Source organism: Gavia stellata, chromosome 7 (genome assembly GCF_030936135.1).
Source record: "Gavia stellata isolate bGavSte3 chromosome 7, bGavSte3.hap2, whole genome shotgun sequence".
In the NCBI taxonomy this organism is placed as follows: Eukaryota; Metazoa; Chordata; class Aves; order Gaviiformes; family Gaviidae; genus Gavia; species Gavia stellata.
In genome coordinates this window covers 10,797,682-10,818,706 of record NC_082600.1, presented here as the reverse complement: position 1 = coordinate 10,818,706, position 21,025 = coordinate 10,797,682, and the positions used below count along the sequence as shown (strand labels likewise).

General features: G+C 44.0%; 1 protein-coding gene across 1 annotated transcript in view; it reads left to right on the top strand.

Annotated features, from left to right (window-relative positions):
* Positions 1–219: 219 nt before the first annotated feature.
* The window catches only part of CEP170B (centrosomal protein 170B), a 54,421-nt gene continuing 33,615 nt past the window's right edge, over positions 220–21,025 (top strand). Inside the window, exons 1-5 of the mRNA XM_059819488.1 lie at positions 220–324; positions 12,271–12,360; positions 15,409–15,487; positions 18,454–18,512; positions 19,843–19,981. Coding sequence (XP_059675471.1) covers positions 220–324; positions 12,271–12,360; positions 15,409–15,487; positions 18,454–18,512; positions 19,843–19,981 — 472 coding nt within the window. The remainder of the gene's footprint in view (positions 325–12,270; positions 12,361–15,408; positions 15,488–18,453; positions 18,513–19,842; positions 19,982–21,025) is intronic.

Genomic DNA, 21,025 nt, shown 5'->3' with positions numbered 1-21,025 from the left:
GGGCAGCAGATCCTGGCACACACTTCACAACTGCTTGTTGCCACGAGACACTTAAGGCATGAATGCAAAGTGCAAGAGGCAGTGCTGGGTCCCATGGCACAGGGAAATTTGGGAACTGCAGCTATGTGCTGGTGTACTTCCACACTTCATTAATAGCTCACTGTGTGTCGTGGTTTTTTTGTGTTTAGGATGTATAAGGATTAAGTGCCAAGCGCCAAAATGAGCGTGACTTCGTGGTTCTTGGTGAGCAGCGCTGGCATTCGCCATCGGCTCCCTCGGGAGATGATATTTGTCGGCAGAGATGACTGTGAACTGATGCTCCAGGTAACATGGCTTTTTTTTGTTATTTCTTCTGAAGTTGCAGTAGATGTGAATGTAACTCTGGGGATCTGTAGATACGTTGCATGCTTTCTTCTAACTATATCTTTGAAAAGGAACTTCATGTTGAGTCTGCGGTTGCCATGAAGACTTCATATGTTTGTGAAAGTGCAAGTGAGGTTTCTTTCAAATTGCCATGTCATCAGATAGATAGGAGCTGTAGTGGTGGGAGATTAATCAAATACATTAACTATCTTGATGCTACTAGAAGTAGTAAGCAAAGACAAACCATTCTGTCCTGATCTGTGATTACGCTGCTGTTTTTTGCAGCTTTTAATAAATGCACTGTTTACTAGTATGTGTGATTTGAATGGGGTCAGGGGTTTTTGTTTGCCTATTTTTCCCTTTAAGTTTGATTAAATCGTCAGTGCTTTTATGTATCACTTAGGTTTTTTTTGTCATGGTAGGAAATACTGATGTTTAGCAGAGAAACTCTAGCTGTTTTGGTGGGGTCAGTAAGGTGGTGACCTCTTCCCAAAGTAATTGTGTTACTTGGGCAAACTTGCAGCTTCCCATACCAGTGCTTCCCATACCAGTATGTCTCTCTGCTGGACCTAATCCAGCATGTCTGAAGCGTTGACTGTGGTCTGATGTTTGACGGCATAATGTAATGGACGTCGCTTCAAACAAATGGAGCTGGAATCTTGCAAAGAGCTTTTGACAGGAGCAGTTTAGCTCAGGAATTTGTAGAAGCTCAGAATTAAATTAGTGTTTCTGCCAGACCCATGCCATGAGTACTTAAATGCAAAAAAATGTTTGATCACACCTGCCTGTCCCCCTTTTGCCCCTTTACAAAGGTGGCAAATGTGCCTGTTGGTGGCAAAATTAGGAAGCTGTGCAACAGGGACTCCCTCCCCTGTAGCTATGTCCTAAATGCTTTCCTGATGTTCCACCGGGCAGGCTGTGTTTGTAGTTACTGCAGGGATTTTGTATCATATGTTAGTGGAAGATCTGTTTAGGGGGGTAGAAGTTCTTGTACAAGGTGTACTTGGAAGGCAAGGTGTTGTCTAGCTGTAATAAAATGTTAGTGTCCACAAAGGGAGAGCTTGCAGTGTTTGTACTGCTCAGCTAGCTGGCAGTGAATGGCATGGCTGTGCTGCAGCGGTAGAGTCTGAAGCATATTCCTGTTCGACAGTAGATTGTTTGGGTTTTCCCATGAATCACACTATCTTTTATTTCATGTTTCTACGTGTCTGACTGGTGAGACATGTAAAGGTGAGACATTAAAAATGTATTCTCTTGTGACTTGAAGGGAGAAAACATACAGCGGCCTTGGTTTCCAAAAATGGCTTGAGTTTTAGGGTGCCCATCTTAATACCTTTTGAAGGTACCTGAGGGTTTTTTTTTTACTGTCAGAGTTCAGCACTCTGAGAATCACATCTCAAGTTGTGCACCCTAAAATAAAAGTACCCAAATATCAGTCACGCTTAAAATGCATTGCTTGTTTCTCTGGTTATTTATGGGGTTAACTGGACAGCATAGATTCTGAGCCACTCCATATCACATGGAGTATTTCATGCTTTTTTGCAAGTCTGAGCTGGCTTGTCAGTGTTTCATGTGGACTAGCAACCTTGTGACACTCTATGTTTGCCATGCTCTTTTCTACAAGGTAAATGAATTGCGATTACTGGAGGAGGCAACAGTATCTGTGAGAGGGAAGCATTTGTATTTGGGAGCTTATAGGTGGTGGTGTTAAAGGAGGTTTTCGTTATTTCACCAGAATGAAGGCTCTGGATTGTCTGTAAAAGCCAGCTGCTTGTGTTCATGGGGTGAGTTACATGTGACCCTTTATAAACATATTAGTTTACTATCTGCATAATAAAGTTTTTTTTAGGATCACATGTAAGGTCTTATTTTGAACAGCACAGCACATTTTTTTCCTATCCATTTGCTTATAAAGATGTTTTCGAAAGCTACCTCGTGCTCCAAATGAGATGATTGTAGTAAGACTCAATGTAGAAGAGAGACTGAACAGAGACTTGATATTCAAGCAAAGTTGTGTGTGAGCAGATGGAGGATGAGATCTAAAAATAGACTTTTTTCCTAATGTGACTGTCCATGTCACCAAATCGTTGTGCAGACTGGCACAATCATATGTCTTGGGAAAAGCTTAAGAAGCAGGGCAGTTATCAGAGCAAATGGACAGAGCTCTTGTGACGGTGTTCGCACCTGTAGTATTTCTGTGGTACTGACCCTGAATTTGTATATTCACTGCACAGTTATTTTGCTTATATATTTTAAGATACTGGCATTTAATCCCTTAAAGTGCACAAGAGCAGACTGGCAGTGACTGGGGAATGGACTGGATGACCTGGTCAGTGTTTTTTCATCTCTAAGACTGTTACTGCTTCGTGATTTCATTGTGATACAGTTTGTGGTTCCCTGTTGAGACCATGTCTATTAGACGGCGTGCAAACATAGGACACAGAGATAACCATTGTCCTGGAGACCTTGCAGTCTTGCCTTTCTCATTTTACTGTTTTAGGAGTGTCTTGTCTTTTGATGTTTTCTTGGAACGTGTTGTCTCAAGGTATTGGATCCCTAAACAGCAAAAAATGAAGGCTTTGTCACCAAACAATCAAGCTTTAGTTTTGCCTGTGTTTACTTATTTCATACAGATACTAGATTTGCTTTCTGGTTGACAAAGAGGTGAAGAAAACCAGAGTCTTTTAAGCTTAAAATTAAGTAGGTTTCATAGTGGGGAAACATAATCTACCTTGAAATCTTCTATACCTACTAAGACGATTGGAAATATTCTAAATATTTTTGCAGCACTGTAAAGCTTCTAGTACAAGTAAATGAGAGATTTACATTGGGTTTGAATGTTAATGCATGGGCAAAAATGCCATGTAGTGTAGCTTGGCACACACAGTGTTGTTACAGAGAGTCAAGGACTCAGTTCTGGCCTTTTTCTGCAAAACAGTGCTTGATTTCTTCAACAGTCTCACTGGGTCCCTTCAGGTAACAGTCAACAAACAGCAGGAGTATGGAAATCTAGACCTTCACTAACTTGCAGTAGCGTGGTTTTTTTCTGTGAAGCTTGGTGGTGGTAGGAAGTAATTCTCTGAAAAGGTTTACTTTCTTTTTTAACCAAAAATAAGAGGGTTTTTGGACCATCTTGAACAAAGTAATTCTGCCCCCCACCTTGGGTAACATAGTTGCCGTTTTTATCAGCTTTGATCATTTGCTTGATGTAATGGGTATTTACTCAGGGGACAAACATTTTACAGCCTCAAAATTTTCACTTAACCATTAAAACCTTCCTCTCTACCCCTAAACAAAGCCTCTTTTACATTTTTGCTAAATGTAAATATTTAACAGAAGAGAAAGCAGGGTCATGATTTCTCTGTTTTTGTTTGAGAGAGAGATGTTTATCGAAAAATTTGGGAAAGCAAAATGTTTAACCAGTGCTCCCTTGAGTATTTCGCTGTCTTGAGAGTGATGGTTTGGGCATGCTATTGTCCTGTGCTGGGTGAGGTTGTACGTGTGAGCGAGAATTACAGCAGGAGTAGGTGCAGATGGCATGATGCTTTCTGTTTTATGCCTTTGTCCTGTGTGCCTTTTAAGACAGCTTGACACTTCCTATCAGGAGACACTGTTTTCAATTGCTTATAACTCTGCTAAACTTCGTAAATGTTTGGGATGAGAGTTTATTTTCCAGGCGTCTGTTTTAGGCAGTGTGTTCTGGATGTGAGCAGCTCCCCTTTTCAGTCTGCTGTGAGCAACTCTGAGGAAAAAAAACCTGTTTTCTTCATGTAAACTGTTTAAAAGTATGTTTAATCTGTTCTTTGAAGTTCTGGCATTGTAGAGCTGGGGGGTGATGCTTTTCAAGAGTGAATGCTTTGGTCAGAGGTGATTTCCTCCCCGTTCCCCCATCAATAATCTAAATGTATTTGACCAAGTTCTAATCCTTTGAAAAAAAGTTGGAGTTTGCATGTGGTCAGCAGGGACTTGCTTGATACTATTGTCTTAAGTCATGTTTCATCTGGGAGTGAGATTGGTGAGGGAATGGATTGGAGAACAGAACTGTTGCAGGTTGGGCAAAGAGGAACTAAGTGCAGGGATGCACAAGGCTGGGTTTAGATGTAAGAGCAACTGTGCTAGATTAGATCAAGGTGCATCTAGCCTGGTATCCTGACTCAGACAGTGGTCAAAGCAGCTGTCGAGGAAAATGTGAGGATAAGCCAAGAGTATAATGATACTTCCTGAGTACTTGCTCAACCTCTTGACCTGTTTCAGGAAGCCAGAGGCCAGATCTTTGCATTTAGTCAATGGATTTCTACTCTATAAAGCCTCACCAGGAGATTAAGATTTGGCTGAGCAGGGAGGCACGAGTCTGTCATCTGTGCAGAGTGAGAGGAGGAGCAGCAAGACTTGGAAAAGTGGAGGATGGTGCATATAGGGCAGAAGCTGTTCAGTGTGGGGAAAGCGGGCATTACAGGATGTGACTGCTGAGTGGCATCTCCCTTAGGCCTGAGATGGGCTCAAGACTCACTTTTATTCTGGTGTCAGCAGATAGGTGTGAAAGCTACTAGCCAAGCATCTGTCACTGGTCCATATGGGACATCGCATGCTGCTTGTGGTATCAATTAGTCAGTTCAAGTGCTAGGGGCTTGTGAGCTGAACATACAAGTCTGTTCTGCTGGTGAATTGGATAAATGGTTACTTGATACTGCTTGAATAGGCATTTTCCTCTTTTTTAGCTTGCTTTGGTAAAAAGCTAGGGAATTACAAGCATTATAGGCACCGAAGGAACATTCTTATGGCTGCTAAGTCAAGTGTTTATAACCACGGAGCAGTTACGACATACCAGTGTGAAGATTGCCTGTGTAATCCTGCTTCTGCCCCTGTGTACATAGGCATGAAGATGCAATCTGTTATTGTGTTGTTACCGGATATTTTTTCCCCGCAGGATCTGTTCCATGTTTGGTACGCAGGGCGCACAGCGCACTCCGCAAATAATACAGTGCGATGGTGAACTCTGTGTGTGTGTGACATCTGGTCAAATTAAGATTTCATTGACCTGACGTATCCTACCTTCCCTGGGCTGTAGTTGATAATATGATGTCTCTCCTTTCTGGTTTAGTAAGTGTATACATAAACAAGTGAGAATAGGTGTGGTGTAGTTTGTCTATAGCATTATGCTGGGAGGAAGCAGATGGTGTGAGCTTGATAGATTAACTTTTTCCTGGTACTTCTAGGTGAATTCACTGCAGTGCAGAAGTCATATCCCTTCATCACTCAGCTCTTTCCTGCATTGGGAGCTCCCAGTAGAAACCATGGAGAATCTCTGCTGCCTTTTGTGTCCCGACCTCCTTCCCCATGGAAGTGTGAGGCTGGATTGGGAAGCTGTAGTCGGGACAGGGCGGTGCACCGCTCGTGCTGTTTTGCTGCAGTTATCCAGAGGGTGTAAACCAGCACCTAAGTTAGTCCCTGGGCGTTGGGAGTTGCAGTGATCCCAAGACAGTCATTCATTAGGTATCACAGGGAAGTAGGTGTCTTACAGGCAGAAGGAAAAGGATCTAGCCTTGGGAAGGCTCTGCTTTTTGACAGGTAGTGTTTCCAGGTGCCTGGGCAGCAGCTGTGGGAGGAAGGATGCACATCCTGTGTTTCCAGGCCTAGAGTTGTGTTTTTGGCTCTTGCCTCTCCTGTTCCTTTCTGTTAATGTGCAGTTGATGGGAGGATTATGATGTCTGACGAAATGTGGGTTGAGGATGCTGGAGGCATGGCAGAACTGGCAAACCTGGGAGGGGAGTTCATTGCTGGAGGCAGGGTAGGGAGAGAGGTGATGGTGGCACTGCAGGCAGGTGGTTATTAGGGGTGAGAGGGCCGCACACACCTGGCAAGGTGCTGTCAGCCTGGCCTGTGGAGGGAAGGTTTGTCCCTCTCAGACGGCCAGGGAAAAAGGGGACCCCTTCTATGTCTGAGATCCTAATCCAGGCACTTGCACACAGCTCGGCTGCGCTACAGGAATTCAGGCTTCTGCCCTACCTAAGCTGATGCTTTTCCATGCCTCCTGGGTGGCCATGTAAAACAAAGGGAAAACCAGAGCATCTGTGGGCAGCATGTTCCCTGCCTGCGGTCAGGATCTGACCCTGGGTCACTTGAACCGGAGCTCCACTGTGGGAAAGGGTAACCAGCAAGCAAAAACCCATTCTACCCCAAAATAATGGGTTAAGTTGTTATGGGAACTATGCCAGCCTCCAAATCCCTTTGCCAAGCTGTGGGGATTACAGTTTCATTTTCCAGGAGGATTTCTCTCTTTTGTTCAGTGCCTTATTTTTTGCATGAATACTCGGGCCGTGGTCCTGCCACAGATCCACTAAACCCATGATCTTGACTGCAGCAAAGCTCGAGGCAGGAACCTCTGCAGCTTGGGAGCTGTAATGTGAGTCCAGCCCCAGGATGAGGTGGCTACACATGCTGAAGAGACATTTGTCTGCTTAGGCAGAGTCATTTAGAAACTGGCAGCACATGCCCCTGGGAGAGATCAGGCTGCCTCTTGTGAGGGCGTCTCGCTTGCAGCCAGCCTGGGGCAGGATGGAGCATTCACTAATATTCTGGAAAAGTACTGAAGTGGCAAATATACACAACACTGTGAAATGTATGGTGGTGAAAGAGGGAGACCCAGTGTTCATATCTGTCATTAAATGTTATCGGGGGTTTTACTTTTGAGGGGCAAAAATCATATTTCAGGCCAAAATGAAAGGGATTTTTTTTTTTTTTTAATTTATTTGTTTTTAAAGTTGGCTTTGCCTGTTTCCCTTCTAAAGTGGGACACTGGGAGAAGTTTGTATTTCCTTACCGGGACAATTCTGCAGAGCACAGTACTGGTAGAAATGTAACCTGTTCACCATGGAAAGTATTTGAGCAAATGTTTATTGCGTGCTATCACCAGAATGCTGCAGTTATCTTGTGCCAGACGTGCACAACAGACTGCAGTGAGGAAAAGGGAAACTGCTCTCATTTGTTTATTTTATCTCCAATACCACAGTGGCTCACGGCACTGGCAGGGCTGAGGTCCAAATCTCAACCCAAGCAGTAGGGTTTTGCCCATGGTAACTCTCTTTGGGGGGGGGAAAAGCAGCATCTGTATCCATGTAGACAGCTGAGCTGTGTCTGCTTCATGGCCATGTGGGGAAACGAAGGCTGTCTGGCTGTATTTCTCTTCCTGCCTTCCTAAGCAGGTCTTGTTTCCTCATGGGTTTTGCTTGACATCTCTGCAGCTTGTGGTTTCATCCAGAGTGCCCTGTTCTATGTATCAGACCCTTCATCAAACACAAAGCTGTAGGGTGTCTCCAGCACACGTAGCTAGCGTGATATGTACCTCTGGAGGCTCCTGCATGCTTCTGAAGCTGCTTTTGCTGCTCCCATGCTAAGCAGGGGCTTTTGCTGATTTGACGCGTGCAGTTTTGAGAATCACAAGCGAGCTGCCTGGTTGCATGTCTGATTGGAGACAGATGATCCAAGATGTTGCTACTGGTATGGGACTGGCAGACCCAGCGGTGCCATTCCTATCTGTGATTTGGACTATCTGTTTAATATGATCTTGGTAGAAAGAAGAGCTATAAAATACCTCTGTCTTCAGATATATACCACATGTGCATTTTGTCTACTAGGTATTTAAAACATGATGCGTTGTAGATAGTATGATGGAGAAGCAGGACAGCCTTATATTAGGAAATGATTTGAATGTCTGGAAATGCAAACCCTGGATGAGCTTAGTGTAGTAACAAATCAGTGTCCACGTTTTCCCTTCAGAGAAGTGTAAATGTTGGTAATCAGAAAAGCATACATTGTGTTTTCCCTGAGAGTTGTTTTCATTTGATAATGGGTCCAGTGTTGGTACATGGTGAGAAAGCTGTGTTCTTCCTTTACTCCCAGCCTCTCGGAGTGTAGCCTTACTTCTTGCGGGCAGATCACTAATGTTTAGGAGGGCACCTCCCTTCCCTGCCTTCTTTTCCCCTTCTCAATCTTATCTGAGGTGCTCCAGCTCTGGTTTTGTTGTTCAGATCCAAGCAGAATCTCAGTGATCCTTGCTGTAGCTCAGGAGTGCTGCTCACCCAATCGCAAGTGTTTTTCTGGCAAAACAGATTAACTGCTAGGGTGTACTGGTTATTTTCTGCTTTTGATATTTGGATATATGCACTTCAGGGTTTTTTTTTTAACACTTTATTGGAAATTTATATTTTTTTTCCACTTGGACCCCTGTATGCCCTCCTGACAGATGGTTCAGTCTTGCCTTTTGTTGTGGAGGTTGTGACTGATCATAAGCAAGTCTCAGTATTTGGTGCAAGTGTGCATTTAAGCTAGGGAGTCCACTTATATTTGTGATTCAGTCAACTTAATTGTAGCTTTTCAATTTATAGATGCCTAAAATCTTTCCAGTGGAGTTGCAGACCGTTGGGAGCTCTGCACTCATGGGCTGCTCTGTAACATGTGTCGACTCAGGCTTCTTAAATCACTTTCTGTGGTTCAGTGGGTCGTGCATTAGAAACCACTGGCCTGCTGAGCTGAAGTGGCTTCTGCAGGACTGTTCTCGGGCTCTCGGCTGTTACCAGTCTGGAAACTGGTTGGTCTTTTCTTTGGAAGTGGGATTGAGGCAGTCGGCTCTTCTCTGAGAACAAAAGCATGATCAGCCGCTGGGTTGCTGCTGTCACCACACACAAGAGCGGTTTGTGTTAAATGTGACTGATGTTGAAATAAACCACACCTCGGCTCTCAAGTAAGAGTGACCTTTGACAAGTCTGCATCAAAATAAATAAGGTGTGATTTTAGTTATTTTGAGTTGAGTTTCCTTGGAGACGAGCCCTTAGGAACTCCTGCTGCCAGTTCCTGTGATGTTTGCTGGTTTAACATAGACAAAACTAAGAAAATCCCTCTCTTCTCCACAAAAGTATGAAATTTCACAGAAGTGCGATCTGTGTAACAGTTTGCTATGTTCCTGGTGTGCTCTTTAAAGAGATGCTGAGAGGTTGCATCAAGACTGTGGGTCAGATTTTGCATATTGTTTTGACTCCTTTTGCAAAGGGCTGTCTTGAACACAGCTGAAACTTCCTTGGAAGATGGGAAGTTTTGGCATAAATTGGTTCCTTTGGTGATCTCTTCCTGCTTCTATGTAGGGGAATATCATGTTGATGGAATACATCTCCGCTCCCCTGTGATGACCCTCGCCTGGTTTGGGACCCCTGAGTGGCTGTTGTCAGCTGTTGTGAAATACAGCAGCCCAAAGGCTGTACTGACTTACAGCAGGGTCAGATCCAGGGCAAACTGAATTTTTGGGAGACAGCTGGTTCCCAGAAATAAAGTCTTTTTTTAAATGACCTGTGACTTGGTACCAGATAAAATCTACCCTAAGTTTTTTGTCTGGATTTGCTTTTTGGGGTGGAAGTCTTTCTGCCCTTGGAAGGGGGCTAGAGGGATTGTTCTGCCTTTAATTTCTGTTAATCTTTAAATGAGTGTCTGTGACATGCTGTAAAAAGCTAAATCAAACACTGCTGCATCAGTTAATCAATGTTCCCTCACATCCCATTGGGAACAGTGATGTCCACAATTTTGGGTAGCAGAGGGACCAGGGAAGACCTTGCATCTGTGCTGTGCAGGCAGGACACCTGTGCATGATTGTCTTTGAGATCAGCAGGATGAAACATAATTATATAAATGCCCATGGATGGGGAAAGGGGATTTCTACCCGTGCTGTGAGCGGGGATGGTCTTCACCCTCTGCTTTGTAGGTATGGTGCGGTGAGCCCTTTAGAAGCCCTAGTGCAGGGGCAGTGCCCACACAGCCCGATTGTTGAGGGGATGGACACTGGGCATGCAGGGTGGTGGAAGGAGACCTCGTCTCGCATCCTCCCAAAGGGCGTGTGGGACCGTGTAGCTGATCAGGTACAGCCCCAGCTCGTGTAGCATCAGCTGCTGTGATACACAAGGCTCCTGCTGGAGACATTCCTGTCCTCAGGGCCGTGTGCTGAAGTGCAGGTCCTGGGCAGCATCGCTCAACCATCCTTACCTGGACCATCCTTGCCTTACGCTGCACATACCTGCCACAGCCACTTGGGCAACTGCAAATTGGACCGAGGGGCCGCATCTAACGTGAATAGTAACAGAGAAAAGCAGCAGCTTTGCACTGCAAATGCTTAAGACCTGCCCTACCTTGAGGTCGGGGTCAGGCACCAAGCGTGGGGATTGCATGGGGGCAAGAGGTTTGTGTATGTCCCTCCTGGGAGCGCATTGCTGTGCGTTGCTTCCTGCCTTTAGGGCTTGGTGTAGCAGGAGATACAAGTGGGGTGTCCCCAACTATGTTGTCTCTGCCTGTCCCACCAGTTGTTTTTTGTTTCTTTGGGGAGTGATTGCTGTCCAAGCAGCACCAGTTGGGCAGCAAAGCATTGAGTGCTGCCTCATTTTTCAGCTGGGGCTCATGTGAGCTGACACCTTGTAATTCAGCAGTGTATGGATAACTGTGTTAGTGAGGCAGCTGGAAGCTTGGACTCACCTGCCGCTCTCCTCGCTGCCTCTGCTTCCGGTGGAATGTTGTGAATGGTGTGAGGGACATCACAAGGTGGAAGGGCAGTCTTCTGACCAAGTATGGGCTTGCTTCATATTGGTACTTCAGGGTTATTCTGGAGGACAGGTCTCCTGGGCTGACACGCTCTGTAGCGGGAGGATGTGTCATATATCAGCTGTTGGGATATTACCAATGTGCTTGACATTGGCAGGGGCAGAAGAAATTCCTGCAAATGGTAGCAGTTTGTCTGGAAAAAGCCTCTGTGTTTTCACCAAGGAATTCCCCTGAAATGATCTTTGCCTCTGCATGCTTGCAAGGAAGTAGGTAATGGCTTGCTGAGAGCAGTGCTGTGGAAACCAGTGTGTTTATACTTAGGAAAAGGGAAGGATTTTTAACCAAGAACTTGTTGGTCGATGCCTAGGAAGAGAAGGATTAGCTGATTTAGAGCCTGGCTCTCCTCCCTGCTCTGGTAGCATGCCCTACCCTCCCCTGGCCTGAGATACCAGGGAGGTCTCAGTGTTGCGTGCGTGTGCTGATGGAGTGACTGGTTCCAGTGACCGGCTGAGGTCAACTGCAGCAATAATTCAAGTTATGAGAGGCAGTAGGTCTAAACACAGACAGTCTGGTGTCTTTATATCTGTAACACACCATATTTCCAAATTCTTTAGAGATTCTGTTCTAATACTTGTTCCTCAGAAGTCTGTGACACTATTCCTGCTGAAGTGTCATACTCTGTTTTGAAGATAAGGTGCATTTGGTACTTGTGCATTGTGGCAAAGCCAGTAGCACCAAATCACTGTTCAGTTCAGTGTTCTCAAACCTAGCTGTAAATTTGAATTTTCCAAGAGTTGCTTTCTTTCTGATCCCAAGTTTAATCTCCCTCCCACTTGGAAAACATCCTAGAATTTAAATCAACTCTGGGATATAATCCTGGGAACAGTATACATTGTTGTGAATAAGTTTGGTTTGTAACTTAAAAAAATTGCTTTTTCTCTTTGAAAAATAGGAAGAAATCATCCCAAATAGGAACATCGCTAGTGATGAGGCCACCGGCTTCAGCTGGTGAAAAATGGAGCTCTTCTAGTTCGCACTGGCTGAGATCCTGCCCCCCAGGCTTTCAGTTTGACTGGTTTTGTTTTCAGTGTGTATTGATATAATCTATTGAAATTATGGTATAGTCTTGACAGCCTTCAGAGATTTTTGGTGTTCCCCCCTGTTTCCATGCAAATAGTGTATTGTCTTCAGTGAGCTGTTTAAACAACACAGAAGCTTTTCCCCTCTCTCCCCCTACCCCCTATCAAGTTAGTTTAATGTCTAAATGTTGCTTTAATTAACAGTGTCTCTTATGCCTGATCAGTCTCACATTCATTGTGCTTTCGTTGCCAGTCCCGCAGTGTCGATAAGCAGCACGCTGTAATCAACTATGACAAGGAGAAAGATGAGCACTGGGTGAAGGATCTTGGGAGCTTAAATGGCGTAAGTAGCAAACTTCCCAGCTGATGGAGGTGAACACGCGGCGTGCTGAGTCTGCAAGCGCTTGGGTGCTTACTTAATTCCACTGTTAGGCCCTTTTGGGTCACTGCAACTGTTGGCATGAGTTAAGCTAAACATACATAATTATTTGCAAGGCCTGAAATGGAGGTCATGCAGCATCTCATCTTAGAAGAGGAAAGCTTTGGTGAATATTGTATTTCTTTTTCCCTTTCTTCTGGTGTCCTTGCAGAATGCTTTAGGGCTCACAAAATCATAGACCCTCTTGCAAAAGAGGAGGAAATAAATTCAGTCTCATTTTGGGGATGTTAACATTAAACTGGTGAAGATTCTGGAGCAGCTGTTCAGCATGAGCAAGGTGACCTTTTGGCAATTCAGTTGTCAGTGCATGGAGTGATTTATGGGATGATGAGACATTTAATTTCTTTGGGGAGAAACTATTTAAAGCCACTTTTTTTTTTTTTAATAATAAAAATTGCTCTTTTGCCTGCCTTGAGCCTGGTTTGTGTGAAGACCGAGGGATAATGTGAGCCCAGAACAGGGAGCTGAGCCTTCTTGAATCTTAACCATTGTTCTGGTCCTGATTCACGCAGTGGTGTTAGGTGGCTCGGTGAGGGCTTTGTCTGCCCACCTGAATTCTGTGATTTTTAAATACACCATTGTAGTTAAAACTGTCCTAATGTCATAGCATGCCTTTTTTTTTTGGCTGTTTCTTTATACCAGTGGAGCTATTCCTCTGCTGGAGCAGGTCTAAGCTAGATTCACATAATAGTCTTCCAAGTAGGGGTTTTACTGCAGTCATTGTTTTGGGCATAGAAACAGAAGCCCTCCACCATCACAACCACAAAACCACAAGATGAACCCAGAAACTTGTACAAAAACAGTGGCTAAAGCAGACCTCAACTGTTCTGCCTCTTCTGGCATCTGCTAACAGCAAGAATGAGTGTTAATCCTTCTCAGCCTAATGGCTGAAGGCACAGAGCCCTGCTGAAATGGGAATATTTCCAGTAACTGGTCTGGGCTCTAGCTGGATCCCTGGTTCAAAAACTGTGGTATTTAACTCATGGTGGGAAAGAGAGGGAAGGCTTGTACCACTAATTTTCTATCTTCATGTGCTAAAGCATATGAATTTACAACCTTTTAATAATAGACTTGTGTTCAGTGGGGCAGTGAAGTAAAAGGATTTATAGTAGTGCCTGTCTTCTGCAGCTGGTCAAACACGCTTTTGTTGGAGAAGACTGTTGTGGCCAAACTGAATTTATTTTGTATGAAAGAAACATAGGTTCTTATTTGAAAATTTTCATGAAAACTTGCTTTCCCCTCTGAAACTAAATAAACTGCTTTTGAGGACATTGATTTTTAATTCCATTTTCAGAATTTGCTTTTATTTTGTATTTACTTTATGGCTTGTCAACAATGCATTATATGGCTTTGCTGGATAATCTGGTTCTTATTAATTGTCAAAATGCTTTGTATTGTTTTTATTATAATGTTCAGCTGGTTCTGCAGTCTCTATTAAGGGTCTTTTTGTTTTGAAGGTAGTGTTTCTGTCTGCAATAAGCAGTTTCCTTGGGTTATTTTATTTGAAGTAACCATGGACACATAGGTAACAACATCAAAATGGGTTTTCTTTCAGACTTTTGTTTTGCAGAAAATTCAGCAAATAATTATACCTGTTCCAGATCTGACTGTTATGGGATTTTTTTAAATATTAAAAAATTTCATGCAAATAGGAATTCCGTGCCTTTTAACCAGCTTCACTGCTTTTATTTTGAAATTACAGACCTGTTCCCCAGCTATTCTGTAAACTGCTGTCACCTCTGAGGTTCTAGTTTCCTGCTCTAGCATTTATTTTTCCCCTGTGGTTAATACTTGGTTTTATCATGCATATTTAGCTTGGCTGAGGTGAGAAGGCAAAGGGAGAAGACTGTGCCTCAGTGGTGAAAGCATGTGAATTAATTTTCTAGCATAATTTTGATTCATCAGCACGTAGCTGCATTTGTATTGAGGCTACAAAGACCCAGCAGCAGGTTCCTGGCGTGCGAGGTTGGGTGAATCCCACCTTGTGAGGTAGGGTAACTCCCAGTGTCTGTGACTGCACAGGGTACAGCTGAGTGCCTAATTCCCATCAGTATGCTGGCGCTTCTTTAACTGAGTTCCTGATTTATTGTTATTTGGCCAGGGTTATTACAAAAGTACATGGATTTATTTGTGAAAGATGTCCATAAGTCCTTGATTTGTTCCTCTGTTGTTCTGCGAGAATTGTTCCTTAGGGGGTTTCCTCGGAAAGCAGCCATCTGAGACATTTGTTCACAGCTATGAAGTACATTTCTTGCACCTTTATAAGGATGACTTAGTTTCTTTGGGCCTCAACTAACTGCCTGGAGCATAGGAAAAAATGAGTATGCGAATTTTTTGCATGAGGGGCCTGTTGTACTGATATACGGTGTCTTGGACAATGTGGCCGCAGACTTCATGGTGATGCCACTGCAAATGCTTGTTTTCCTGTGCATTTTCATTTCTCCCGTCCTTTGTGATAGCCTTTGCTTGTTAAATTATCAGGCCTTGGGGCTGACACCAGTCTTGTTTGACATCCAGCGGAAAGCTGATTCCCAGGTCAGTAATTAGAGTATGAGTTGCACCATTTACTGCTGTTGCTTGTTGTCAAGAGCAGAGAAGAACTGAGAGCATCTGAAGTTACTGACTTCAGGCATCTCATTTATGTGTTCAAGTCGGGGACTAAAAACTTCATTTGCAGTTGGTGGAAAGGTAAATCTCCCTAGAGGTCCCTTCAGAGCACCTTACTTTGAAGCGTAACTGGGGTGCTCTAACTTGCCCATGGGAGCTACTTGCCGGTGTTGATTTTTCTAGCGAACTTAGCTCCTTGCCTGGCAGACTTTGTGCCAGTGCACCCTGAATGTGTGCAGTGCTGTTGGCAGATGGGCATGGGAGCCTTCCAGGAGCCCTGTCCATCTGAGATGCATCACCTTGATACCCTCAGTCAAAAAACATTCCTGTGCTTCTTTTCTGCAGACGTTTGTCAATGACGTGAGGATTCCTGACCAAAAGTACATCACCCTAAAACTGAATGATGTCATTCGCTTCGGCTATGATATCCTTGTCTGAAGAAGGAGTGAGACACGGTCTTTGGTTGGGTTTTGTGCTGTTTGCTGCATGGACAGTTAACAATGCTAATTGTGACTAATGAGTAAGGGTGTTTGTTTTGCCTCCTGGAACCTTTGGATAGCTCATAAGCTTTTGTTTTTCCACCATGGACCTGATTTCAGAGCATATTAATCATGATGCCTGCTACCTTCATTTGACTTTGAATCAGGCCCTGCACTGGCAGTAGTGACTGTGGAGGTACCTCTTCAGTCTTTAAGGAAGAGTTGCATTTCTTTCTTTTTATTTGGGTGGCAACTGTAGCTGGTACCAGCTGGGTTGCATACATATTTCATATGCTTTTGTATGAACGAACATCTTCCTATTTTTTTTTATCCAACTTGTGTGTTTTGTTAAACATTTCACCCAAATGCTTGCTTTCAGACAATTTGCAGGTCTTCAGCCTTGAACATTTAGCTTTGGGGCTTGTGGTCAGACCCTTGACTCTGTATTGATTGAAGTTAGCCTGTGCAAATTGCTTCTCCACAAAATGCGAGAGTAAATCTCTCTTTAGCAATAGCAAATTTCACCTCTATTGAGGGAGGCTAGGCTGTAGTTACTGCTTTGTTTACAGAGTCAGAAATCCTGCTAGCGTCTGCTAAAACACCTTTGCCTTCATCCCTTTCCTTTTTATCCTGATGTCACTGTATCACTGGCTGTAAGCATAGATGTTGGAATGCCTTTCTGACCCTTCAGAGCAGCAGTGGTAAATAGAGGCTTCTATTGCTGCCTTTTCATGTAATCTAATCCTTTTTTTTCACTTTTTTCCAGTTGCTTCTATCTGCCGAACTTTACCCACTCAGGAAGAATTTAGAAGTAGCAAGTGTCTTCTACAGGTTTCTTTTTTCTTTTGTGGAGAAATTTCAGTTAAAACAGTCCAGAATGTTTCTGAGAATAGAGGCAGAGACTAAGTTTTACCATTGGCGGGGTAGGAAGTGTTTGGCTGGAAAACTCTTGTGCATCCTTGACCTTAAGGCCACATTCTTGAGCCTTTTGTTGTCCCCATGATAATCAGTTTGTGCTTGGCCATGCTGTAGCCCTTGAAATACTACAAATCATGCTGGAGCCCGGAAAGCTGAAGCAGCGAGAGGAGGCTGAGCCTCCCTGGTCTTCCAGAGATCTGGGTACCTTGGCTCTAAGCAGTGACAGTGCAGGAGCACTCACTGTTGCAACAGGTATGCTTAAACCGATGTGCATGCAATCCCGGATCTGCTTGCTGGAAAAGAGGGTTTTCTAGGCCTTGTGTAAGATCATACTTTTGGTCTTGGTCTCGCTTTCTCTCTTGCCATTTTAGAAATAGCGAATCCTTGCTTCACAGTGGTACTTCTTTTTTTAAAAGGGAGGTAGTTGCTGAATCTTGTTTAAAAAGAAAAAAAAAAAGAAAAAGAAAGGAGGCCGATTATTATTTGCCTTCAGATCAGCATTTGAACAGGGTGCAGTTGATGAGGGTTCAGGCATACATGGGCAGAACAAAATAGTGAGTAGCCCCTTACTGAGTGCTGCCCAATAAGAGAGCACTGTCATCTGGGATCATGTCATTAAAGGTAGTGTCTCAGTGCACATGTGATGAAGCCTGTTACAGTCCCATAGGCAACCTCAGTTCTAGCTTTTCTTGACTTACCAACTTTGCAAATGTTTTTTTGATGTAGCTGATCATATGTCTTCTAGTCTCTAGATGTGTGGGGAAACTTGTGGAAGATTTGCTGTGAACTCCTGTCTGGTGAAGGCATAAGCCAGTGCCTAAAGTGTGGGTAGGTTTTAATGGCTGTGATACAGGTTTAAACTTTTTATAGGAAGCAATTCTTAGCACTAAGCAGCTGAGTTGAAGTGTTTAGTCCTGCAGCCCTTACATGGATATTCATGTGAAATGAACGATTGCATTTATGAATTACAGAATTTATTGCCCTCAACAGAAAAACTTTAAAGAATGCAGGTTTTAGAGTAATCTTTTTACTTCAGTGTAGTTGCTATGGCAGTTACAATCTCTTCCTCTCCTTTGCTGCTTCGCTGCCGTTCTCTTTAGCAGTGCTGTCTGTGCATACTGCGTTCAGCTTGGTGTGGATGGCAGCATCTCCAGAGGTCTCCGAGTCAGCTGTGCACTGTTGCATAAGAGCGTTTTTCTCTTTTCCATTTACAGTTTCACTTACAGACTGCGTGGAGTTTCCCTGCTATGCCAGTGTCACTTGGTTTATTTTTAGACTAACATTTTCCATCTTTCCTTTTTCCTCCCCTTTGCTCTGTGCTGTGCTGATTGGATTGTTCATGATGACATTGCCAGATGCTTCTTTTTTTTTTTTCCCCCCTTTTTTTTTTTAACACAGTGTTGCTGAGGATTATGGCCTAGGCTCAACCATGTTGAACGCCTCTCTCCCTTAGAGGTCACAGGAGCTCATGACCTGATTTGCTTTTCATCCAGGAAACTGCTGCAGTTGCTGAAAGGCCTTGTCAAAGCAAGAGAGCACCATAGTCCCAGGCATCCCTGCAGGGAACTGAACTCTACTGTTCCCCTGTCCAGAGTGTGCAAGAACTGCCCCATCTTGGTCAGGATACTATGGGGAGAGAGTGGTTTGCCTGGAGCTGCCAGTGGAGTGGAGAGGAGCAGGGTGTGAGTTGAGTCAGGGCTCTGGTTGCTCCCCTGCATCCTGCATGGAGCTGCTAGTGCTGCCCCACACTTCTCCTGCCCTGCTCCCCTTGTCTGCTGCCCTTCAATTGGCATGGGTCTGGCCAGCAGACATGATTGCACGCTCTTTTGCAAAACATGCATGACAGACCATGGTGGGATACAGCGCAGGCAACTTTTAGTACCCTGCATATTGTAAGCTTCTCTGGTTTTATGATCTTGTTTTCTTTCCATGACTAAATGTTAGATTCTCTGTCCATCCAATTCCTTTGCCATTTCCTTAACAAGCTCTGTACATTCGAACATGTATGTCCTGGAACAAATTCAACACAAAGTCCCAGAAGAAGCATTAAAGGTAAGGATGTCTGGATGCAGGTGCATTTTTAAAAAAAATCTTTTAAGTGCTCTAGTAATGATCAAGCAGACTGAAATACTAAAATACTCTTGACAGCACTGAAATGTTCCACAATGCGAGGCTCTCCTTGGATTGGGACTTAAAACCTTCTTTTGTGGAGAGATACATTTCCCAGTTATCTCAGCTCTGATCTTTCTTATCCCTGTGCTGATCTGTAGATGAAGTTATTTATGATTTCGTGACTGCCAACAAAAAAGGTTACTAAAGCTGTAACGTATTAAAGAACAGTCAGCACATTAGCTTGTGGGTGAAGCACAGCAGAACTTGTTCCGTCCCAGAAGTGGAGAGCAGATGCTTTTTTCTGAGCATGATAACTTAGGCCAGCTCCATTGCACTTTCTCCAGCACACTAAAGTTTTCTTAATTTATTCCTGTGTATCATCTCATTTTTGGCTTCAAGCTCCCAATTTTTACTTACTGAGCAGTCCTCTTCTGAGTGAGGTGTTTTTTAAACAGAGTTCAGTAGCAGGTACGAAATATTCAAGCATCCTCTTATCTAAGGCAGAAAAGCAATGCCCTCTAGGCAAGAAAGCTGTCATAGTCAGCTGAGGGACTGGGCTATCAGTGCCAAGCATCACCTCTTGGCTAGCAGATACTGTCTTCTTAGCCCTGGTTCCATGCTTAGGACTTGGAGAGCATCGGAAATGTAACAGCTAGAATTGGGCATATGATTCATTGAACTTACTCAGGGGTAATCTGGATAGGTACACCCTTTTATTAATTTACTTGTAATAAACCCACTTTTAAATAGCTCATTTACTATGTTAATGTGGAGCCTGTTTTAAGGCAGAATCACTTTCCTAACTGGAGAGAGGGTTTGGAGAGAAATAATTAAAATATATTTCAATTGCCTTTGCTGAAAAACTGAGATAATGCAGATGAGCGCCCTGAAAGAATATAATGTTGCTTTAAGACCAAAGGGGATTTCAGGATTTGAATCCTGAATAGAAAATGGCCTAAGTTCTGATTCTTCTCAGTTTATTCTTTAAAGGGTTTCCTAATTAGCTATTTTGCAGAGCTAAGTCACAGTGACCTTCTCATGGACTAGAATTGTCACTTAATGTCTTCCAAATGGGGTATTTGAAACCCTCTCAGCTGGCATTTCTGCTGTTCTCTAGCCTCTGCTCAGGTGTGCTTTCTTTTTGTTGCAGAACATAGCCACAGTATTTGCCTTTGCATGCTCCACTTGTGGGGAAGGGTGGTTTATCTTTTCCATGGGCTGACACACAGATCGCACCGGCATGCTGCATCTGTTGCTTGTGTCTCTGCAGCATGAGAAGTACACCAGCCAACTTCAGATGAATTACAAAGGCACGGCAATGAAGAGGGCGGAGCAGCCCATGGAGCATGGTGTCTACACTGAGTCCCCGCAAGCAAAGCTGGAGAAAGGCGAGAGGAAAGCAATTACAGGTACTTGCTCGGGAACCAGTTAATCAAGATTCAGAAGAAAGTGCAGCTTGAGCCCTGCACTGGGTCAGAATCAAGTACAGTGTTGTGGGTTGCATCTAGGAGCAGTTCCAGAAGAGTCATCTTTCTAAACCTCTGAGTATTTCAGACTCTCAGTTTTTGGAGATTCAGCCTCCAAAAAAAGTCAGCTGGCACGATGGCTCATGCACGCCTTGTTGCTGTGTGTGTGCTGGAGAACCTGTGGGCTGAGCAGGTTTGGTAAGTTCTTTGACACCTGTCTGGTCTATTTTTAATTTCCTAATCGTGAGCTGGTGTTTGAACAGAGACAGTGAGTCAGAGTACAAAATGTATGGCTGCTGTGGCGTGGTGCTAGCAGGCAGGCAAAAAAGCAACAAGCCATTTCTTTCAAAAAGCCCTGTGTGGTCTTAAACGGATGTATTTCCTAACGTGCCAATATGTAGGATTGAAACTGATTGCTGAAGTGGGAGATGTTTGCTTCAGGTTCGTTGTTCCCCAGGTGCAAACCTTTTCCATTTGAAAAATTCCTTCTGTTCTCCATTTCTTTACCCACTGCTGCCTTCCCTTAAGGACCCTTTGTCAAACTTGCTTCTTCCCTGTTCCCCACCATGGTGGGCCAAGACCTCCCCAGCAGTCTTGTCTTACCCGTCTCACCCAAATTCCTACCTCCTGTGTCTACTGCCCTGGCAGGTCTCTCCCCAGTTCTGATCAAGATATCAGTTGGTAGCCTTCTAGAGCTTGATGATGCACGGGAGGAACAAATATGGTTTTAAAGTATCCCAGTGATGGATGACTGCCAGTGGTGGTCTTGTGGCACCAGGATGGCAGAGTGGCTGGGAAGCTTTAGGGTTAGCAGAGACATTGCCCACTGGGTCTGTTGGAGGAAGGAGCAGGGAGGTGAATGGAGGGAAGAGGATGGGCAAGTAAAAGAGTGAGACAGCACCTTGGGCGAGGTGACCTAAAGATAGATACAGCAGTTTTCTAGAAATGTGTACAACTTTGGGTAAATCCAGTAAGGTTTCCTGATAA